We start from the raw sequence: 21,435 nt of genomic DNA on the forward strand, positions 1-21,435 counted from the left end.
TTCTTTAATAATAGTTGAGAAAAGAGAAGGCAAAATTATAATTATTGTCTACCTAAAGCTTCTGGAAGGAAGAAAGGAAGAAAAGGAAGAACAGGAGGAAAGAATGGAAGAAAGAAAGGAAAATAAAATGTGTGAATAAGAAAGAGAGATTTTTATTCCAAAATATCCTATCAAATATACTTTGTAACCACATATAAGGATATAAAAAGATAGAATTTTAATTGAATTGAAAGTGATGAATTTTATTCATCAAAAGAAAGCCCAATAACTTTTAGCATTTTAATTTTATTCATTTAATATCCTAGTAATGATATAAACTAAATACATGCTATTGGCTATAAAAATGAAATAAGTACATATGTGCACACATGAGGGTACACACGTACACTCACAAGTGAAGGATTTGATTTAACTCTGTTCCTGCCATTATAGAAAAGGGTACATCTGCTAGAGTTACTTTGTGGATGAGAGCAGAGTTGACCCCATTCTCTAATATAAACATGAGAAGCACTACCATGTGAATGTAATAAATGAAAATCAGATTGTTCCTAGATAATTAGTACCAAATGGTGGAAAACCCAACCTCTAATCTATTGCCAAACCACCAGAACACAGAAGAAAAGCAAACAGCACAGTCAAGTAATGGAAATTTCTCTGTGTATCTAAATGACTGTATAAAATAAGAGACCAAATTCCAAAAATCAGTTAAAACATTTCAACAGCACCAAAGTTATATAGGGTTGTAGTAATATCGACACTCTCAAAATTGGTAACCACAGACGGAAACCACAGTTTTGGAACTACAGTATGGCGCCTAGTATACTGTAAGTGCTCCCTTTGTGAACAACAACAACAGAAAACCCACAAATGGGAATATCTGGCCGCAAAAAAAACATGTAAATCCATACAACCACCCCCTGGACATGAGTGATCCTGAGTCATCATGCCTATGAAGCACTGAGGAGAAATCAAGAATGGGGTAGGGAATCAGTCTGATCATAAAAAAAAAAAAGAAGGGACAAGAGGGAAGCAATTTGATCATATCTCTCTTTTAAATGATTTATTATCTTTTATTTTAATGTTAAAAAAGTACAACATTTGGTATATCGTATTTCTTTTCTTTTGAAAGCCCTACATTACTCCATGATCTCATTGATTGGCAACTTTTACACTGTTAGGGTGTTAACCTGGATCATAAAACAATAACCATGAAGTTCTTTGGTACAAATACTGGTCAAATATGCAAAATGGCTTTATAAAACAAATTATATTACCATGTATCTTATACTTGTTAATTTTAAATTACCCAACAAAAATGCAAACAGAATCAAATGTACATAATTTGTAAACCCAATGAAAAATATCTACATTTTTAAAGCCTGTAAGATTTCACTTTTTTTAGACATAAACCAATTCAGATACTACTACAAACTTTTACTGAAGACTTAATAATTCACATAAAAGTCTGAAATGAACTATGCTTATGAAACTACAAAAGAATGCTTAAGAGTACTTGTAGAAATCTATAATAAAAGATTGAATATAAAAAATAATTCTATCAGACTTGCCATCAAAATTACATTTAGAATAGAAACTCTTCTGGAAAAACCTAGTTTGGTTTGGTATTAAATTAAATGTAAACTTAAGAAATATTTTATATTCCTGAGATGCTGAAATGCTTTTCCAGGAAATCTAATGGAAAGAGAAGAATTAAAACATTTACTTATGGTTATTTCTTAAAAGTACATTATTTTAAACGGTGGATGTATTGAATAGATAGATGCACAATTGAGATTAGAGGTAAGTAAAAATGGTAGTTGCCCAGAGAGACTGATACAAGGTGGAAAACAATTCTCTTCATGATTATGTATTTTAAAATCAGAGAAGTCTATTATCTACTATATTCAGTTATTTGTTTTATGATGTCCATTTCTATGTGGTAATCTACTTTAATTTTAAATTTTGTAACATAGGGGTTATTGTCTGAGCGTCCTGAAATGTTCACTTTCTATCTTTAGCCAGATTATACATAATTCTCCAATTAAGAAAGCCCTTTTAGTGAGATACACTTCCCGTCCTTGTATCAATGTTTCTGAAGCACAGTAAAAATAAAATGTCAAAATAATAATAAAATTAATATGGAGACAAAAAGGTCAACAATATCAAGGGAAATAAAAAGTGGGAATGAAGGAGACTTAGCAATACCAGTTCTCAAATTATATTACAAAGCAGTAATTCTTAAAATAATTTGGTACTAGGAAGAAAATATAGAGATTAATCAGTGAAAAAAAATTAGCTATACAACACATAGAAGTAAATATAAGAAGTACTCTTGTATTTGATAAACACTTCAATTTCTTACTGATTTGAAGATTCAGTATTTGAGAAAAACTGCTGAAAAAGAACAAGAGTTTACATAACAGTGCAAAATACATCAATGTCACGTTTGAATTTGTGCAGATTACAGTACAGCAACTGGAAGCCTGTCCTTCAAACTCTTGATTATAATCAACAAGGCAACTTAAGTATGGTTTTTATGCAGTCAAGTAAACAGTGGATATATTTAGTAAATAAAAGAAAAAAATCTAAATGTACCATATTAGTTGACCAGAAGCCACATTTACATCTATGATTTACCAATGAGTCAAATGAGGCCTGAGAATACAACTCTCTTGAGTTCTTTTGAATTTAATTTGTCATAGTTGGTGATTTTATGCACTGTTTATTTGGTTGATGGTAACCTATATCTCTTCTCTCAAGTACTGCATTTTCATATCTTTTAACAATTTACTTTTTAGGAAATACTTCTTATTTTGATGCTTTAAAAATCAGTCTCCTCCATAAATGTCTTTCAATTTTATGCAATTCAAACTGCTGATTTCCGATTAAGTTGAAAACTCTCTTCTCCTGTCAATTGTTAGAAAAGTATTTCCTTATTCTTTTCTTTTATTTCTGGGTCCTATAACTATGTGGTATTGTATAACTAGTAATAAAATAGTTTTGCATAATTACTATTTCACATTATAGTTTGAATAAGAAAAGGCTAAAATCTTTCTTTCCCCCCCCCAAATAAATTTTATTTATTTTTTCTAATCAATAAACAAGTGTCAGCAAACATTAAATGTCTATTAAAATATGCAAAGCACTGTGTTAAGTGGTGGGATACAAATATGAAAAGATAAAGATAGTTCCCACCACCAAGGACCTTACAGGGAAAACAACATACAAAAGAAAGAGGAAAAATAAATGTGGGGACTTGGCAAAATCTCAAAATAGGGCAGCCAAGGGAAAAATGAGGAGATTTTGAAATAGAGCTTTCAAAATGGAAGTTTAGAATTCAGGGTTCAAATATTTAATCAGATAATCAGAGATTAGTGATAAGACAAGAGATGAAATGTTACTGAGATCTTAAAGGATGATGAGATTATTCCTATAGTGAGCTTCCAGGGGTGTGATGCAATCCCCAAGTAATACCAGGCAAAAGCCAGGAAAAGAAAAATGAAAATGTCTGAGCTGAGATCTCTTTTTAAATAGAGATTTTAAAATCTCCATTGGTTTGGACATGACTCCACTCTTTAATAAGATAGAGAAGATTGTAAACCTATATTAGTTTACATGACAGGGCACTCCATTATTTGGGGATTGGCTGAATGGTACATGAAGGTAATGGAATATTATTGTTCTATAAAAAATGAACAAACTAATTATAGAAAGACTTGGAACGATTTACATGAACTGATGCTGAACAAAACAAGCAGAACCAGGAATACATTAAAAAGAGTAACACCAAGATAGTGCAATGATCAACTGTGAAATACTCTCTTCTTTCTCTGTACCATTGTTCATGCTCTCTCTATCACGTTGGAATGGACCTTTTTTCTTCCCAGGACCCTTAATTTCAACTGCTGAAATTCTCTCTTCAATGTCCAGTTTAGGGACCATTTCCAAGAAGGTTTTCCTAATTCCTTCCAAATGAAATAATCTTTTTCTCTTCAATTTTCTCATAGCACTTCTGATACATCCTAACTTATACCATTTGTGTATTTATTTAGGTTCTCTTATTCTTACTGTAACTTTCTCCAAACTATACCTTTCTCCTCTCCATAACATTGTCCACCTAGATTGGAGATTCTCTCTTGGTACAATATTTTTTTAGGAAGGACTCTAGACATACTTCACCATTTTCTCATCTAGAAATTCTACAGACTCAACCTCCTTCTCCCTAGCTTCTAGCATATATCTGTCTCTATATATCTATGTAATTTTCCACTATTAAAATGTAAACTTCCATATGCCTATCACATTGTAAATGTTTTATTCTCTGTCTGTTTCTATTTATCTCTCTATTCTTTTCTCCTTGCTTTTTCTGATTGTCAGTTATTACATGATAGGGATTTTTTTCTTTTCCCTTTGTATTTTCTATTTACCACTTAGCCCAGTACTTCAAAATAACTGTTGAACTGAATTGACTTCCTAGTGTGATTTAGGATTTAACTCTTTAATTATGCTACCTTCATCTGTCATAAGAATACTTGGGCTCTTTGTCAAATTTCTGATTTCAATAATACACTAAATTCCTACATTTCAAACTAACCAAAATCAGTCAATATCATTGTTATGGAAGCCACCTGCTAGTGACTACTGGGGATCCATTTCTGATCAGCAGAATAGATTGTGTCATATGAGAGGATGATAATAATATAAGGAGAATGAGAGGCAGTTGCACTGAAAATCTTAACATCTGAATTATTTCATTTCTATGCAGAATATATATTTTCTAAGCAAAGGTTATTATTGTTTTTTTTTTTTAAAAGCATACATTATTTCACAACAACATCTGCAACAGTAGATTTGTTTTATGACCTCCAGACAGAGATCTCTGGCTCTCTGGGTTATGTCAGATGGCTTTCCTTGAGCCTGTCAGCTCTACTCAAAGAATAAGATAAAGATTGTAATAACAAAACATTCCTTTAGTTTCTCTAGTCTGCTGTGATTCACAGCTGTGAGGGCTGAGATTCACAACTGTGGGGACTTTGGAGAAAGGACTGCCCTGAATGTAGTCCACTTTAACCTTTTTATAGGCTTTCTGGGTTCCACAATTAAACATGGTCCTCAACACATCATGATCATCAAGAGATATTTAAGAAATGTCTATTATGTATTAGTCATGTTAGATACTGCACAAATTAGATCCTCAGCATTTTTTATGGCTGTCTTAAAATTATTTAACTTAATGCTATTTGGCTTTCAAATTTTATAATGAAAGTCATGAGGAAAAGAGTATTTATGTTTCAGCTTTTTCTTTTCTAAAATTCTGCTAAGAGATCCTATGAATTATAAATACCTATATTGATAGAAGTAATGTAAAATTACCTGCCACATAATAGACAGTAAACTAAATGATTCGTTATTGATTATTTAAATATTATTATTTAAAATATCAATCTTCTATATATTCATAAGAAATTCAATTCAACTATCTAAAATATTAATCAATAATATAAATTACTCATGAAACTTCATTTTGCTAGCCGAGTGATAGTCACCAAAAAGGTTAATCTATTCACAATAAAAATAATTTTAGATAATTTACAACATAATGCTAAATGTCATAAGCTTAGAATATAACAATTTCAAACTTTTACAATATTTTGGGAATTCTTATTATATGTAATGGAGGTTGTAATTTTATAAGGTTCATAGAAGAAAGAAGTTTGGAAGGGAATGGCACTTGAAAAAATATATAATTCAATAAACTCATTTCACAAATGAAAAGAGACTTAAAGCTCAAGGTCATAAATTTAAAAGCTGAGACAGGACAAGAAACCAATTCTCTGATTTCCAATCCAGGGCTTATTTTCTTATCTTTAATTTGACTAAGACACGGTATTCATTTAATGTAGTTGTAAAACAAAAGCCAAAAATGAATTGTTAATTCATAATAATCATTACTTTTCAAAGAACTGCCCATTGAGATTTACAAGAACTTTTCTAACCAACTAGATCTAGGATTTTATTGGTATAGGGAAAGAAAGAGACAGAGACAGACAGACAGACAGACTCAGCTATCTATGCTATCTGCCTGCTATATAACTGGTATAACTGACCATTTTATGTATCTATTTCATAATAGTTCAGATGGAAAATTAAAGGTTTTGTGTAGTACTTATAAAAGTGTTAGTACAAAGGACTTATTCAAGCATTTTTTTTGACAGAAAAATAATCAGATTAGAAAGCCACTGTTTTTACATTAATTTGTTAATGCTACCTAAAATTTTAAATTATTAAATGTTCTTTATCATGCTATTTTGGGCAAAATAAAAGAAAGTGGGAGGGGAGAAAAAGTGTTACTTTCTATCTTCTTATTACTTTCTATCTTCTTAACTACTGTATTCTATCATTTCTACATAGAATTAATCTTTAAAAATTGATATTTTGTTATATTTCCTGCAAATAACTAATGAAAACTAAGAAAGGCCAATATCTATCACATTAACAGACCATAGCATAAATAAGATGTTTTAAGAATTGGATCTTTTCAAATTTTTTGCTAACTGCCATATCATAGATTTCACCACCATGAATGGTGATTGAGAAATGTCTTCCCAGTATCTCCAGTAGGAACTACAGATGTGTTTCCCATTGAATCATAATTACAAATTGTGGTTAGGTTCTATAGTATTGTTCATGTTGTATTTCATTTATTTCAGACTGAACTAAATAGGCTTGGTATTTTTTAAGGCTGATCCAAAATTTTTGCTTGTGGGAAAACACATTTTAAGCTTCAAATGAGTAATATAAAAATGAACTTTTAGACCACAACTCATTTGTAAATTAAAAATAACTGTATTGCGGAGTTTAGATCATATTGCTCTGGATCCAGAAAGCACTATAGGTACCATTAACTAGCTTGTGTAAAGTCAACTTCAGTTGTTCATTCAACAAACATTTATTTCCTATATCTTAGGCATTGGAATGTATCATGTTATGATATCCTCTCTCATGTCCTAGGCATGGGGATACATCATGTAATGGCTTATAGTATGGGAATCAGGAAGTGAGAATAACCCAATGCAAGGTTATAAAGAAAAGTACTTTAAGCTAGGTATAATATATTATGTCAGTTCTGAGGAAAGAAAGTTTACTTCTGGCAACAAAAAATAAAGAATATCCAAGCATTTTTGACATAATAATATATAATTATCAAATCACTAAGTCAGCTTTAGTTTATTAATTATATATAGATCCTTAAATTATTTAGCTGTGTATTTAGACATAGTTGGTAAAAATAAAAGAAATTGGTAGGATTATTATTGGCAATATAGAATCTAATCACAATATCTCTCCACAATTGTATGAATAAATATGTTCATAGTTCCAGCTCAAGAAAACATTTCTCAATCACCAAATGCAATGGTAAAATCCATGATGTAGCAATCTGCATCAAATCAATTGCTAAAAGTCTAGTTATGTTGTGGCCCACTGATATGAACAAAAACATTCATCATTTTGTAGTTATTCATTTACTGAAAAAAATGTAACAAAATAACAATTTTTAGATCTTGCCTCACTATTGACATAGTTAAATACAACATGTGACCTGGATTTTCCAAAACAAATAAAAATCCAGGTAGGACCCAGAAGGTAAAATTGGAGAACTTTGTAAGAGGAACAAAAACAGGATGGTATTGGTATAAATGATCAAAACAGGAAGCATAATTTTTCCAATTTAATTTAGCTGAATTGACTATAATGAAAATAATTAATTGCCCAAAATACTATTTTTTCATGGTGAGGGATCAATTTATTAATTCAAAAAATCATTACATAATACAAAACTCAGATTTTGCCAGGTAAAAAAGCTACTTCCTGGGCCATAGAAAGTGCTCTGGAACTTGTATTAATTCTTCCAAATCACTACAATGAATTCATTAAATTTAGTCATAATGAACAGACCTCAAAATCCATATAACTATTGGAGAAACTTGCTGAATAAATAACAAAGCCTAAAATTATGTGGGGGTTGGAATCATTTATCTAGAACAAAATGGATCTAATTAATATAGCTATTTTGAGAATTATCTGTACTTATTGGAAGTAGTTTGCAGTACTGATCATATTGCTAGTTTCCAAGCCAAAAAGACAAGGTTTCAAGTCTTACCTCGGACGCATGCTGGCTGCCTGACTTAATAGTGTTTTAGGCAATTCTTTTATGATTCAGTAAAGGTAGCAATTATCTTTGGTAGAGTAGTCATTTCACCTGAAAGTTTCCTTATACTAAAGAAATAATAGACTCAGGCCCTATGATTTTCTGTATTGATAAGCTTTCTTTTCCTCTGTGATATTAGAGATGTGGTTTAAATATAGAGATATTGGGGAAAATGCAAGATATACAGTGCAATATATTTGACTCACCCTTTTCCCAAACCAGGATAGGTTTTATATGTACTTACTGGAGATGTTGATATCTGAGTTATTCTTAGTTGATTTTCCAAATCCTGGACTTTATTTTTAAGTTCTGTATTCTCAGTTTCTAGTTCTTGTATCTAAAAAAGCAAACGATTATAGAATATCAAATCAAAAATTTCTTTTTTTCTTAAATACCACAAAATCCTCACTGGACTTTGATGTCAACTTTCTAAACTTCTGCTTGTCCAACATTTCAAAATGTAATATAATATTTCATGCACCGGGGATAAAGTTATTTAGGTAAAGCCTGGAAAAAAGCTTAGAACTCCAGGTCACTAGCAACGCATGTATTTTATATTTTAAATAAAATACTTATATTTTGGGCTAATTTCTTCTTCCTGATTGCTCCCATTTTTCTGTTTTTTTAATGCACTTTGCAAATTGTACCCATAATCTAGGAGTATAACCACAGGACAGTGAAACTTGCTTATGATGATTTTGAAGAGAGTGAGGGAAAGGGATAATTTAATAAAAAGGAATCTGATCTGCATGGGAAACCACTTACCCAGCATCTGCTCCTTCTGCTGCTCTGATCCCCATGAGAAGCATCAGGAAGTGAAGCAAAGTCACATGAGAACACTAAGTTCTTGTGGGAATTCAATATAAAATGGTTAAAAACTGTACAGGGGATCAGGAGTGGACAATTATAGGAACACAATGAAAGCAGTTCCAATCTGTGTGGGGAAATGGAATGGAAGGACTCCTCAATTTGTTTGATGGTCTGCAAGTTTCCCTGTACTTAGATCAAATATATGTGATCAACAAGTTTCGGTTACTCACTCTTTTTTGCAACCCTGCAATCTGTTTTCTGGTTTCAACATCTTTTCCTCCAGATTCTAGAAATTTCCTGTAGGCCAGATCGAAGGCTTGACCGATAGTTAAAGTTATTTCTTCAGCCTTTGGGTAACATCAAACAGAAAGAATTAACACTGTAGTTAAGACCATCTCCTGGATCTGACAAACATTTACAAGAGATGTAGGAGTTTGCTTTAGTATTGAAGGAGTGAAAGCAGGAATAAGAGAAGGCAGGACTATGGCTCATTGTACTCCATTTTAAAATCTACACTTTGTCAGCTCACCTTGGGAGAGGCAAAGAGCTGCAAGATGAGGGCCACGGTTTTATTCTCAACATTTTATTTCTTCCTTGAAACTAATATTTTTAAACAGGCAGCAATGTTGTCCAGTAGATAGACTGAAGGATCTAAATTTGGAGAGATCTGAGATTGAATCTCTCCTCAGACATTTAATAGATATGTGATTGTGAGCAAATCACAATCTCTATGCTTCATTTCCCTCATTGGTAAAATGGGAAAAACCAAAGCATCTATCTTGCAGGGTTATTGTGAGGATCAAATGAGCTAAGATAAGTAAAACCTTCCAAAGCCTTTTAAAAGTTATATCATTATAATAAGTCAAACAGATAACCAGCATTTATTAACCACCTATTATGTGCCAGACACTTTCTTACACAAAGAGAGGAAATAAATAAACCTTTCCCACTCCTAAGAGTTCAATCTAATGGAGAAGACAACAATCATTCATTCTTTTAATAAACATTTAATAAGTTCCTTATATATATCAGGCACTGGAGATATAAAAAGAGGCAAGAAATAAATCTCTATTCCCACAAAGAGCTTACAATTTGGGGAGGATTTTATAAATAACAATGTGAAAACAAGATTCATAAAAGACAAATTGGGGATCTTCTCAAAGGGAAAACACTAAGATTAAAGAGGATTGGGAAAGATTTCTTAGAGAAAATGTTACCTTCAGCTGCAAAAGAAGCCAGGAGACAGAGATGAAGAAGGAGAGAATTCCAGGTATGGAACTTCTCAGTTTTGTATTCCCTTCCTTGAAATAAGCATGTGACACCTATTATAGTCCTAGCAAGTGCACACATAGGGAGTGCAGAGCAATACCTCACTTTATTCTGATTGTGTGAACCTGGACAAAACACTTAACCCCTCAGTTTCAGAGAATATGCTAACCTGAACTGGGCAGACACAGATTCTCTACCTAAGAATTTACTCTAATAATGAAGTCAAGTCCAGGTCCCCCTAGCATTGTGGTAGGGACATGGTAGTCTTCCTAATTTCACTATTAATTCCTGCTTCACCTATTTACTTTAAACTACCCTAAGGTGGCCTGCCTTTTCTTTTGCTTCTGTCACATACACTTCAGTTCTTTGCTCAAAGTGGACATTATTTTTTTTTTGTTGAAATAACATAAAATGTGTAATTATAAAGTATTAACCCTATTCCACAAGCTATATTCAATGAGTTGTTATTTTATGTTAGCCTATAAATTATTTTAAAATTTGAAAATGCTATGCTATTGGAGAAGAAATAATTTGTGTACATGATATGCTATGGCATGTGTCTTGACTTGTTAGGATTACTAGGTGAGAACTCAGGTTGTCTGGATAGTGACAAGGTGAGAATTCAGGTTGTCTGGACAATTACAAGGTGAGAACTCAGGTTGACTTGATAGAAGGAGCAAGCTCATTGGCTGAAGTGGTTCTTCCCAGAAGCCCTTGCATTATCCCACGCCCATTCTCTGGGAGGATAAAAGAGACAACAGTGGGCCTGGAAAGTCTTTCTGCCTGGAGAAGGATAAGAGCTAGAGGAGATTCAGAGCCAGGATTCAAGGAGAAGACTCTGCACTACATCTGGCTTGACGCAGCTCTCTGCAGGAAGGGAAGTCGGCTCTCTGCAGGAAGGGAAGTCACTTCTCTGGACAAGAGTTAACAGCAACTGCCTGGAGACAACGTTTCACTACAGGAAGAAGAATCTGTCTGAGAGATTTGAGTAGAAACAGCAGATCTCTTCCCAGAGTGCGATCCGGCAGCTTCTGGAGACTACAGCTCGCTACAATTCTCCCCCTTTCTTTTGATTTAGAACATAGGACAATCATGACCTTGAAACATAAATCCATCAATATGGGAAGTATTACACATAATTACATAAATTACATAAGCACATAGTAACATAGTAATATAACACATGCTAGAAGTATATAACAAATAACATAATCAAATAATCATAAATTGAAAATTTATAAATGTCCAAAAGTCCATTGTCCATTAGTCTCATCTTGTGTGAGGAAGTCCAATGATTCCTGCTGGTTTTAAAGTTCTTTAACAGTCTTTTTATTAGCCATGCTCTTTCGTGTAAGATGTTTCTTAGATCTTCTCCTTTATTTTGAGGTCTTTCTCTTTTTCTGTCTCTCTCTGATGGACAAGGCGAATATGACTCATTGGCACCCATCTGATTCCTTCTCCTGCTGAAGAAATACAAGCAAACCCTCTCTCCCAGGCAGTTAACCTATCTAATTTCCTTCTATTTAACACTTTCTAAATCTCTTCACATCATCTGGCAATTACATTGGAGTTGTTTGCACTGGGCACAGCCCTGTTGGTTTAAAAGGCCTATATTCTCCCCAAGTGTAATCCATTCTTGCTATCTGATTGCCTTTTGGCTGACTTATCAGGTAATCCCTTTCTGCCATGTGATTGCTTTTCTGCTGGTTGATCACATCCTTCTAAAGGCTCTTTGGGTATAACATCAGCTGCCATCATGCCCAAAGTCTTTTTTGCCTGGGGCCCTGGACCTGGGCCCCTCATCCTGTTTCCCTGAATTAGTCTACACTCTGATGCCCAATGGAGTCCTCTGTTGCATTTTGGACATGGGGTTTTAGGTCTTCTCTCACCCTGTCTTCTCACTGTATCTCCATATCTACACTGAGCTCTTAGATGCCCAATTTTTCCACATTGAAAACATCGCCGAGTTTCTCTAGAAGGCCCTTGCCAGGAGGGACCCTGTCTTTCCACATTCATCATTGTCCGGGTGTAAAAATCATTTATTCCCACTGTAGCACAGCATCTTATGATCTCCTCTAAAGGAGCATCTTTGTCTAATCCCCATATAATTCTTTTGCAAATCTCATTGGCATTTTCCTTAGCCAGATGTCTGATCATTATTTCTGTAGCTGCATTTTCTCCAATAGTTCTTTTGACAGCAGTTTGCAAACGTCCCACAAAATCTGCAAAAGGTTCATTGGGACCTTGCTGTATTTTAGTGAAAGCCTCTCCCCGATCTTTCTGTCCAGGAAGGACACCCCAAGCTTTTATTGCAGCCTTAGCAATTTGCTCATATATTGTCATGGTATAATTAATCTGTTCTGAATTCTCTCCATACTGACCTTCACCAGCTAAGTGCTCAAAAGTGAATTGTGTGTTAACTCCTATTTCCAAATTGCATCTGACTTGAATTTTACATAATTCATGAAATTCCGCAAGCCATAGCAAATTTTCTCCAGGTTCCAGGCATATCCTTGCTATGGATTTCCAATCATTTGGGGTTAGGACTTCATAAGACAAACCATCTAGTAACATTTTAACATAAGCTGATGTAGCCCCATAAAGGCTACAACCTTTTTTCAAATCCTTAATTTTATTCAAATCTAAAGGTGCATATCTTCTCCTTTTTTTACCTACAGAGTCAATATTTTCAATCACAGGATATGCATGTATAAAATCACTTATATCCTGTCCTTCTCTCTTAGCTTTAATCAATGCTTTTTCTAATCTTGTCATAGGCTTAGGCTGCTTCACAGGCAATTCTGTTTGTGTTTCTGCCTCTTCCCCTCCTCCTTCTTCCTCCACCTCTGAAGTTGGGGTTGATGTGGGCCTGTCAATAATCTGTTCTCTAGGCTGGGTTGAAGCTTCTTCAAGAGAATCATACCATAATTCCTCATTTAAATCCTCTTGCTCTAGGGCAAGATCTTGATCTTTCCTTTTTTCCTCACACTTCCTCCTCTGTTCATTTTTAGAACTTTTCCTTCTCCTACAACTTGTTTGATAGTTTAAGGCTAATTGAACTATGTTGTAGATATAAAATACTTCTGCAGAAATTGAACGAGGCCCATTTTTTGCATGAAATTCTTTCATTTCAAATGCCACTAGCTTCCATTTATCTACATCTATCTTTTCTTCCTCTAAGAACCAAGGGGATGTGCGTCTTAATGCAGCCAAGAGTTTAGCAATCTGTACCCAGGTTACAAGTAAACTCTGCTCCTCAATCATCTTGATTATACTCTCTATAGTACCACTCCTGAATGGGGGTGGAGCTGAGGTTGCTTCTGGGGCTGGGGTTGAGTCAGCTGAGGTCCAGGGATTGAATTTAGCTAACATCTGCCCCATTTCAGCTATAAGAGATTCCTGGTTTATCCCTTAACAAGTTAAGTTCCTTATTTATCTATTAGCACGCTCACTTAATCTTTAACAAAGTTTTTTTGTTACTCACAGTTCTGGATCAGAGAGACTGAGATCTGGATGGGAGGCTTTTCCACTGGAATCAGGACCGTGTCTGTCCCTGTTCGGGCGCCAAATTGCGAAGGTCTGGTCTAGCTCCTCTTGTCAGGATAAGCAAAAGTCCCTGCCCCATGTGTGGACGCCAATTGTAGCGAGCTGTAGTCTCCAGAAGCTGCCGGATCGCTCTCTGGGAAGAGATCTGCTGTGTCTACTCAAATCTCTCAGACAGATTCTTCTTCCTGTAACGAACCGTTGTCTCCAGGCAGTTGCTGTTAACTCTTGTCCAGAGAAGTGACTTCCCTTCCTGCAGAGAGCCGACTTCCCTTCCTGCAGAGAGCTGCGTCAAGCCAGATGTAGTGCAGAGTCTTCTCCTTGAATCCTGGCTCTGAATCTCCTCTAGCTCTTATCCTTCTCCAGGCAGACTGACTTTCCAGGCCCACTGTTGTCTCTTTTATCCTCCCAGAGAATGGGCGTGGGATAATGCAAGGGCTTCTGGGAAGAACCACTTCAGCCAATGAGCTTGCTCCTTCTATCAAGTCAACCTGAGTTCTCACCTTGTAATTGTCCAGACAACCTGAATTCTCACCTTGTCACTATCCAGACAACCTGAGTTCTCACCTAGTAATCCTAACATTGACTCATCTTAATTGGGATTGAAAAATGTATTTTCAGTATTAATACATCTTTAGCTCTTGAGCTTATTCAATGAGATCACTGTTTGATTAACAGCTGCAACTGGATGTCCTATTGATATCCCAGATTTACTAATCTAAAAGTGAACTCATATTTCCCCCTAAATTTGGGTCTCATTCTAACTTCCTTATTTTTATTGGTGACATCATTATCCTTATTACCTGGGCTGGAAACTGTAAGGCTATTTTTAATTATGTCCTTTCTTATACTCATCCTAAATCAAATCCACTACCAAGTTTTATAGAGTTAATCTCTGCAATTTATCATGTACTTGGTATTAGTACTTGCTAAATAGATGTGTTTTTAAATTAATTTATTTTTATTAAAGCTTTTTATTTGCAAAACATATGCATAAGTAATTTTCCCAACATTGACACTTGCAAAATCTTTTGTTCCAAATCTCCCCTTCATTTCCCCCATCCCCTCCCCTAGCTGGTAGGTAGTCCAATACATGTTAAATCCAATGTATGTATATATATATATATATATATATATATATATATATATATATGTATATATATATATATATATATATATATATATATATATACACATATATATATATATATATATATGTATATATATATATATATATATATATATATATATATATACATATATATATATATATATATATATATATATATATACAGTTATCTTGCTGCACAAGAAAAATGAGATCATATAATGTTCTCTTGTTCATTTTTCCTGGGGTCAAAAAAATGTAATGTTCTCTGTGGTTCAGTTTCCTGGAGGTCTCTGGGAGCAGCCTTCCTTTCAGTTCAGTAATCACCACAAGTATAGCCAGGTGTTAAAGACCAAATTCTTTATTGTGTCTTTCAAAGTCTTGTTTCCTTTCCTGGGGCCTGGTTAGCTTTCTTGGAGGCTTATCTCTCTCCTTGGGTTCCAAGAGCTTGAGCTCCCACCTGCCTTCTCTGGCTTCTGAATCTGCCTGACTGAATCCTGGCTGAGACTCCTGGCTTATATGCTCTACACTGAGTATACACCAATCATATCACTAGGAAACCATTCTTTGTTATAGAATTAAATCAATGCTAAACTAGATTTAACCATTGTCTCCTCAATTCCACTTAGTATCTTATTTTAAGTTATGGCCCCATAACATCTCCTTGTAGGATTAAATCAATCATATTGAACCATGCTAAATTCGATAACTATTGTATCTATCAATTCTTGACTTAGTACCTTGTAAGAATCTTTTGTTTCAAGTTTAGAGTTCTGGCCCATAACAAGATCAAGAAAGAAGAAAAAGAAAGACTGGGAAAGAAAACACAATGCAAGCAAATAACAAATAGAGAGAGTGAGAATGCTATGTTGTATTCCACTCTCTCTGGTTCTCTCTCTGGGTATGTCTCTCTTCATCACTGAACAAGTAGAACTGGTTTGAATCATCTCAGTCTTGAAGAGAGCCATGTCCATCAGAATTGATCATTGTAAAGTTTTGTTGTTGCCATGTATAAAGATCTCCTGGTTCTGCTCATTTCACTTAGCATCAGTTCATGTAACTCTCTCCGGGCCCCTCTATAGTCATCCTGGGGGGTCATTTCTTACAGAAAAATAATATCCTATAACATTCATACACCACAATTTATTCAGCCATTCTCCAGTTGATGGGCATCCATTCTTGCCACTACAAAAAGAGCTGCACAAACATTTTTGCACAACTGGGTCCCTTTCCCTCCATTAGGACCTCTTTGGGATATAATCCCAGTAGTAACACTGCTGGATCAAAGGGTGTGCACAGTTTGACAACTTTTTGAGCATAGTTCCAAATTGCTCTCCAGAATGGCTGGATCTGTTTACAATTCCACCAAAAATGTATCAGTGTCCCAGTTTTCCCACATCCCTCCAACATTGATCATTATTGTTTTCTGTCTTAGCCATTCTGACAGGTATATAGTGGTATCTCAGAGTTGTCTTAATTTGCATTTCTCTGATCAATAGTGATTTTGGAGCAACTTTTCATGTGATTACAAATAGTTTGAATTTCTTCATCTGAAAATTGTCAGTTCATATCCTTTGACCATTTATCAATTGGAGAATGGCTTGAACTATTATAAATTTGAGTCAATTCTCTATATATTTTAGAAATGAGGACTTTAGCAGATCTGTTGGATATAAAAATGCTTTTCCAATTTATTGCTTCCCTTCTAATCTTGTCTGCATTAATGTTGTTTGTACAAAAACTTTTTAACTTAATATAATCAAAATTATCTATTTTGTGATCAACAATGATCTCTAGTACTTCTTTGGTTGCAAATTTCTTTCTTCTCCACAAATCTGATAGGTAATCTATCTTATGTTCTTCTAAATGTTTATAATATCATTCTTTATGTCCAGATTATGAACCCATTTTGACCTTATCTTGGTATATACGGTGTTAGGTGTAGGACTATGCCTACTTTCTCCCATGCTAGTTTCCAATTTTCCCAGCAGTTTTTGTCAAATAGTGAGTTCTTATTCCAAAATCCTGGGTCTTTGGGTTTTTCAAATACTAGATTGCTATAGTCATTGACTATTTTGTTCCGTGAACCTAACCAGTATTTCAATACCAAATGTTTTTGATGACTACTGCTTTATAATATAGTTTTAGATCTGGTATAGCTAGACCACCTTCATTTGCTTTTCTCTTCATTAATTCCTTTGAAATTCTTGACTTTTTGTTCTTTCATATGAATGTTGTTATTTTTTCTAGATCATTAAAATAGTTTCTTGAGAGTCTGATTGGTATAGCACTAAATAAATAGATTAGTTTAGGGAGTATTGTCATCTTTATCATATTTGCTTGACCTATCCACCAGCACTTGATATTTTTCCAGTTGCTTAGATCTCACTTTATTTGTGTGGAAAGTATTTTGTAATTTTGCTTATATTGTTTCTGACTTGACCTTTGTAGATGTATTCCCAAATATCTTACACTATCAACAATTATTTTAAATGGAATTTCTCTTTGTATTTCTTGCTGTTGGATTTTGTTATTGATGTATAACAATGCTGACGATTTATTTGGATTTATTTTGCATCCTGCAACTTTGCTGAAGTTGTGGATTAGTTGATTCTCTAGGGTAAATATATATTTTTAATCAATTAATTAATTTAATTTAATTAATGGGCTTTCTCACATTTATACATTCCTTTACATTCTTAGAATTATCCTACTTCAGAGTTAAATTGGCTATTGCTGGAACTGCAAAACTACATTAAAAAAAAAAAAAAGTTGTGCAAATTACATTATGAGAGAAGTACATGGAAAGAGAGAAATTGAGCAGGATTAAGTAGCATTCTTAAAATTTCACTTCTCTCCATGACATTTATAGCAAGAAGGAACCTTAGAGGTAGGTACTACAGATTATGGACCACTGACATCACAGAGTATTGGGCTTGCAGTTTAGAAGACTCATCTTCCTGAATTTAAATTTGACCTCACACCCTGGCTTACATACATACTAGTTGTATGACTCTGGACAAGTCACTTGCCTCACTTTCTTCATCTATAAAATGAACTGAAGAAGACAAACCACTCCAACTTCTTTGGGAAGAAAATCACAAAAGGAGTTGCAAAGAATTAGAAATGAATGAACAACAACTACAGATGCTATTGTTATTGTTGTACAGATGAGGAAACAGAAGCTTAGAAGTTAGATCTACAGCTTTGGGAGACTAGGTGTTCTGCTCTGAGTTCCATCTTGAGTTTTCTGTTTTAGGTAGAAGAAGAACATTAGATGATAACCTAGAGTAGCAAGCGATGGCAAAGCTTTGGAGGATGATTAATCAAGGACTGCTAAGATAGCTCCTAAAACTCCTGTGATGTATTTATCTTTTCTCCTGTATTGGTTAGAATACCAAATCTGACTTTGCTGTTTCTGCTTCCTGACTAGGGGATTCTTATACAAATAAATAAACTATCTCTTAGATTCACTGATATATCATTGGAAGGAAAGTCAGAAGACAATCTCATTTCTTCACTGTTATATAAGGTAAATAAGGTTTAGAAAATGTGTGGCTTATCCAAAGCTCCTCAAGCAGTAAGTAAAAAAGGAGGGATTCAAACTCAAGTCCTACCATTCAAACTTACACTATATATGGAACAGCTAGTTGGTATATTTGAAAGTGTTTTGGGCCTGGAGGCAGGAGATCCAATTTCAAGTGCGGCCCCAGATAACTGCGACTCTAAACAAGTCACTTAATCTCAGTTTTCCCAATTGTAAAATGGAGACATTATAATATTACCTATATCTCTGGGTACATAGTAAGTATCATGTAAATGTTAGTTATTCTTGATTATTAGTTATATTAAATAATAAGGAATTGTTTGAGAGGGCTGTTGTAATATTAAAGTTAACTGAGAAAAGAGAGGCCATCAGATTGTTTTGTTTTGTTTTGTTTTACTTCTGAGTTGTTCTTTTTTTAACTTTCCATTTTTTGGATCCACAAAAAGTCGTCAAAATAAATGGCTAAAACATTATAAAAAGGGCAACTATTGAAAATAGATACTTTGTTACTAATTAATCTAAGCAATCTAAACAAGTTTAAGTCTCTAGATACAGATAAATTATACCCTGAGATATAAAATAATCTTAGATATGTGATAGAAGAATTACTATAAGGAAACATGGTTAAAGGCTTTTAATACTGGATCAGTGATTCTTCTTTGGTTTTTTTGAAGCCTTTTTTTGAACTTTGCAGGCTTTTTACTCATTACTTCTGTCCTGTGGAGTTCAGTGATACTGAGTTCCTGGCTATTCTTCATATTGGACATTCTCTCTCCCAAATTTAAACATTTTAATTGCTATTTTGTTGTTCAGTCATTTCAGTCATGTCTGATTCTTCATGACCCCATTTGGAATTTTCTTGGAAGAGATATTGCAGTCATTTGCTATTTCCCTCCCCAGCTCATTTTACAGATGAGGAAACTGAGGCAAACAGGATTAAAGGATTTGCCCAGGGTCACATAGCTAGTAAATGTCTGGAGTCAGATTTGAACTCATTTTTTCCCTGACTTTTGCAATTCATCCACTGGGATACCTAGCTGTCCCCATAAATGCAGCTGCTACTGTTGTTGTTGTAATTCACTGGTGTACCTCTGGACATCATAATTCATGGAGTTTTCTTGGCAATGATAGGGGAGTGATTAGCCCTTTCCTTCTCCAATGGATTAAAAGTAAGTGAAATTAAATGAATTTTGCAGTGAATTACACAGTTAGTAAATATCTAAGGTTAAGTTTGAACTCAAGGCTTCTTTACCCCAGTACCAATGCTAGATCCACTGAGCTACCTAGCAGGTACCCTCTTCCCCTTTCTTATCCCTTCCTTGTTTTCCTTCGGGTTTAAGCTGAAATCTTATTTTCTGTAAGAAATCTTTATCATTTTTCCTTAATATTAGTGCCTTCCTTCTCAAACTATCCTTAATTTAAGCTGTTTATGTTGTGTATGTTGCACATTGCCTCTCCATGTGAGCTAATTAAAAAAGAGGATCTTTTCCCCTTTTCTTAAAGCACACTGCCTGCCACATAGTAGGCACTTAGTAAATTCTAGCTGACTGCTTTACTTTCCAAAAAAGGATCAAAGGAACATCCCATAAAGTATTAAGTTTGATGTTAATGGAACAATTATAAAATAAATTAATAAATGTATGTTTGTGAGGCACATTGGAGATTTCAAAAAACTAAAATGTTTTCATTAAGACTTATTAATTGGCTGAGTAAATTGTGGTATATGAAAGAATATTATGGAATATTATTGTTCTGTAAGAAATGACCACCAGCAAGATGAATACAGAAAGGCTTGGAGAGATTTAAATGAATTGATGCTGAGTGAAATGAGAAGAACCAGCAGATCATTCTACACTTCAACAACAATACTATACTTCTGATGGAAGTGGCTCTCTTTGGCAATGAGAGGATCCAAATCAGTTCCTATTGATCAGTTATTGGTTAAAAGTACATGATGTTTGAAATTAACTACTTATATTATTCAGTAGGATTTCAGGTTCAGTAAAAAAATTCCTTTTCCTTCCCTAATACCAAGGCACAAGATGGGATACCAAATAGTTTTACATTATAGGACCTGATTCAATAATTTTCTCATTCATGTCCTCAGTAAATTATTTGGAGTTTGAGTATTAAATGGCTCTAAGTATAATGTGTTTAAGTGTATCATTTTTGACCTATGTAGTCAAGCATATAAAAAAGCATTAAAATAAAAACTAAGTTTGAATCATTAGTAATGTTTGAAGGCAATATTTCGACTCTTTCATTAATGCCCCATATTTTAAAAGTCATTGAATAAAATGTGCCATATTCCAGTGATGCACCTATTTGGGTAATATTTTTATAACAAAAAGATTTTGAAAACATATTCTTTATGAAATGAAATAAAAATGTGATCAAACTCCTTACTAAATAAAATAAGTGAAAATATGACAGACATGATTTTCTGATAAAATAAATTTGCTTGTCTGCATGTGTCAAAGAATATGAGAATTTGATTAAGCAAGGGATTTTGTTGTATGTTCTCAAGATATAATGAAACTTTAAGTATATTCAGGCCTTATTCTTTCAAATACTTTTCATATTCTTATTCTTATAAAGTGGAATAAATCACCCCAAAACATTTGGCATACTTACACACTTTTCACTGTCAAATACATAGCACAAATGCTTATTTGACTCAGAATCTTTGCATATGAAAGTAAATATCCTCTTGTCAGTTTTATCATCTGCACAAAATGATATCCTATGAAGCTGGCAATTGTGCTGGACTTCCTGTAAACATATATGGAAATGAACAGGATGAATGAGTATTATTTTTATTATAATTATTGATTTCTAATGTGCATAAGATGATTTACAAAATGGAACCTTTATATATTAAATGTTGTGCATTATGGTCACCACTAATTTAAATAAATTCATGCTATGAGAATGAAGTTTCTAGCATAT

At 33.8% G+C, this 21,435-nt stretch overlaps 1 protein-coding gene across 14 annotated transcripts in view; it reads right to left on the reverse strand.

Annotated features, from left to right (window-relative positions):
- Window positions 1-21,435, reverse strand: part of GULP1 (GULP PTB domain containing engulfment adaptor 1) — a 450,623-nt gene that overhangs the window by 39,832 nt on the left and 389,356 nt on the right. For 9 of the 14 annotated variants that reach the window (XM_074302903.1, XM_074302897.1, XM_074302894.1 and 6 more), the window contains 3 exons: window positions 21,121-21,258; window positions 9,250-9,366; window positions 8,454-8,546 (listed from right to left, as the gene is read on the reverse strand). In XM_074302903.1, coding sequence (XP_074159004.1) covers window positions 8,454-8,546; window positions 9,250-9,366; window positions 21,121-21,258 — 348 coding nt within the window. Of the gene's footprint in view, window positions 1-8,453; window positions 8,547-8,974; window positions 9,056-9,249; window positions 9,367-21,120; window positions 21,259-21,435 lie in introns of all 14 variants that reach the window. The other 5 variants (XM_074302905.1, XM_074302906.1, XM_074302898.1 and 2 more) reach the window with 3 other exon arrangements.

The sequence above is a fragment of the Sminthopsis crassicaudata genome, chromosome 3, assembly GCF_048593235.1.
Source record: "Sminthopsis crassicaudata isolate SCR6 chromosome 3, ASM4859323v1, whole genome shotgun sequence".
NCBI lineage: Eukaryota > Metazoa > Chordata > Mammalia > Dasyuromorphia > Dasyuridae > Sminthopsis > Sminthopsis crassicaudata.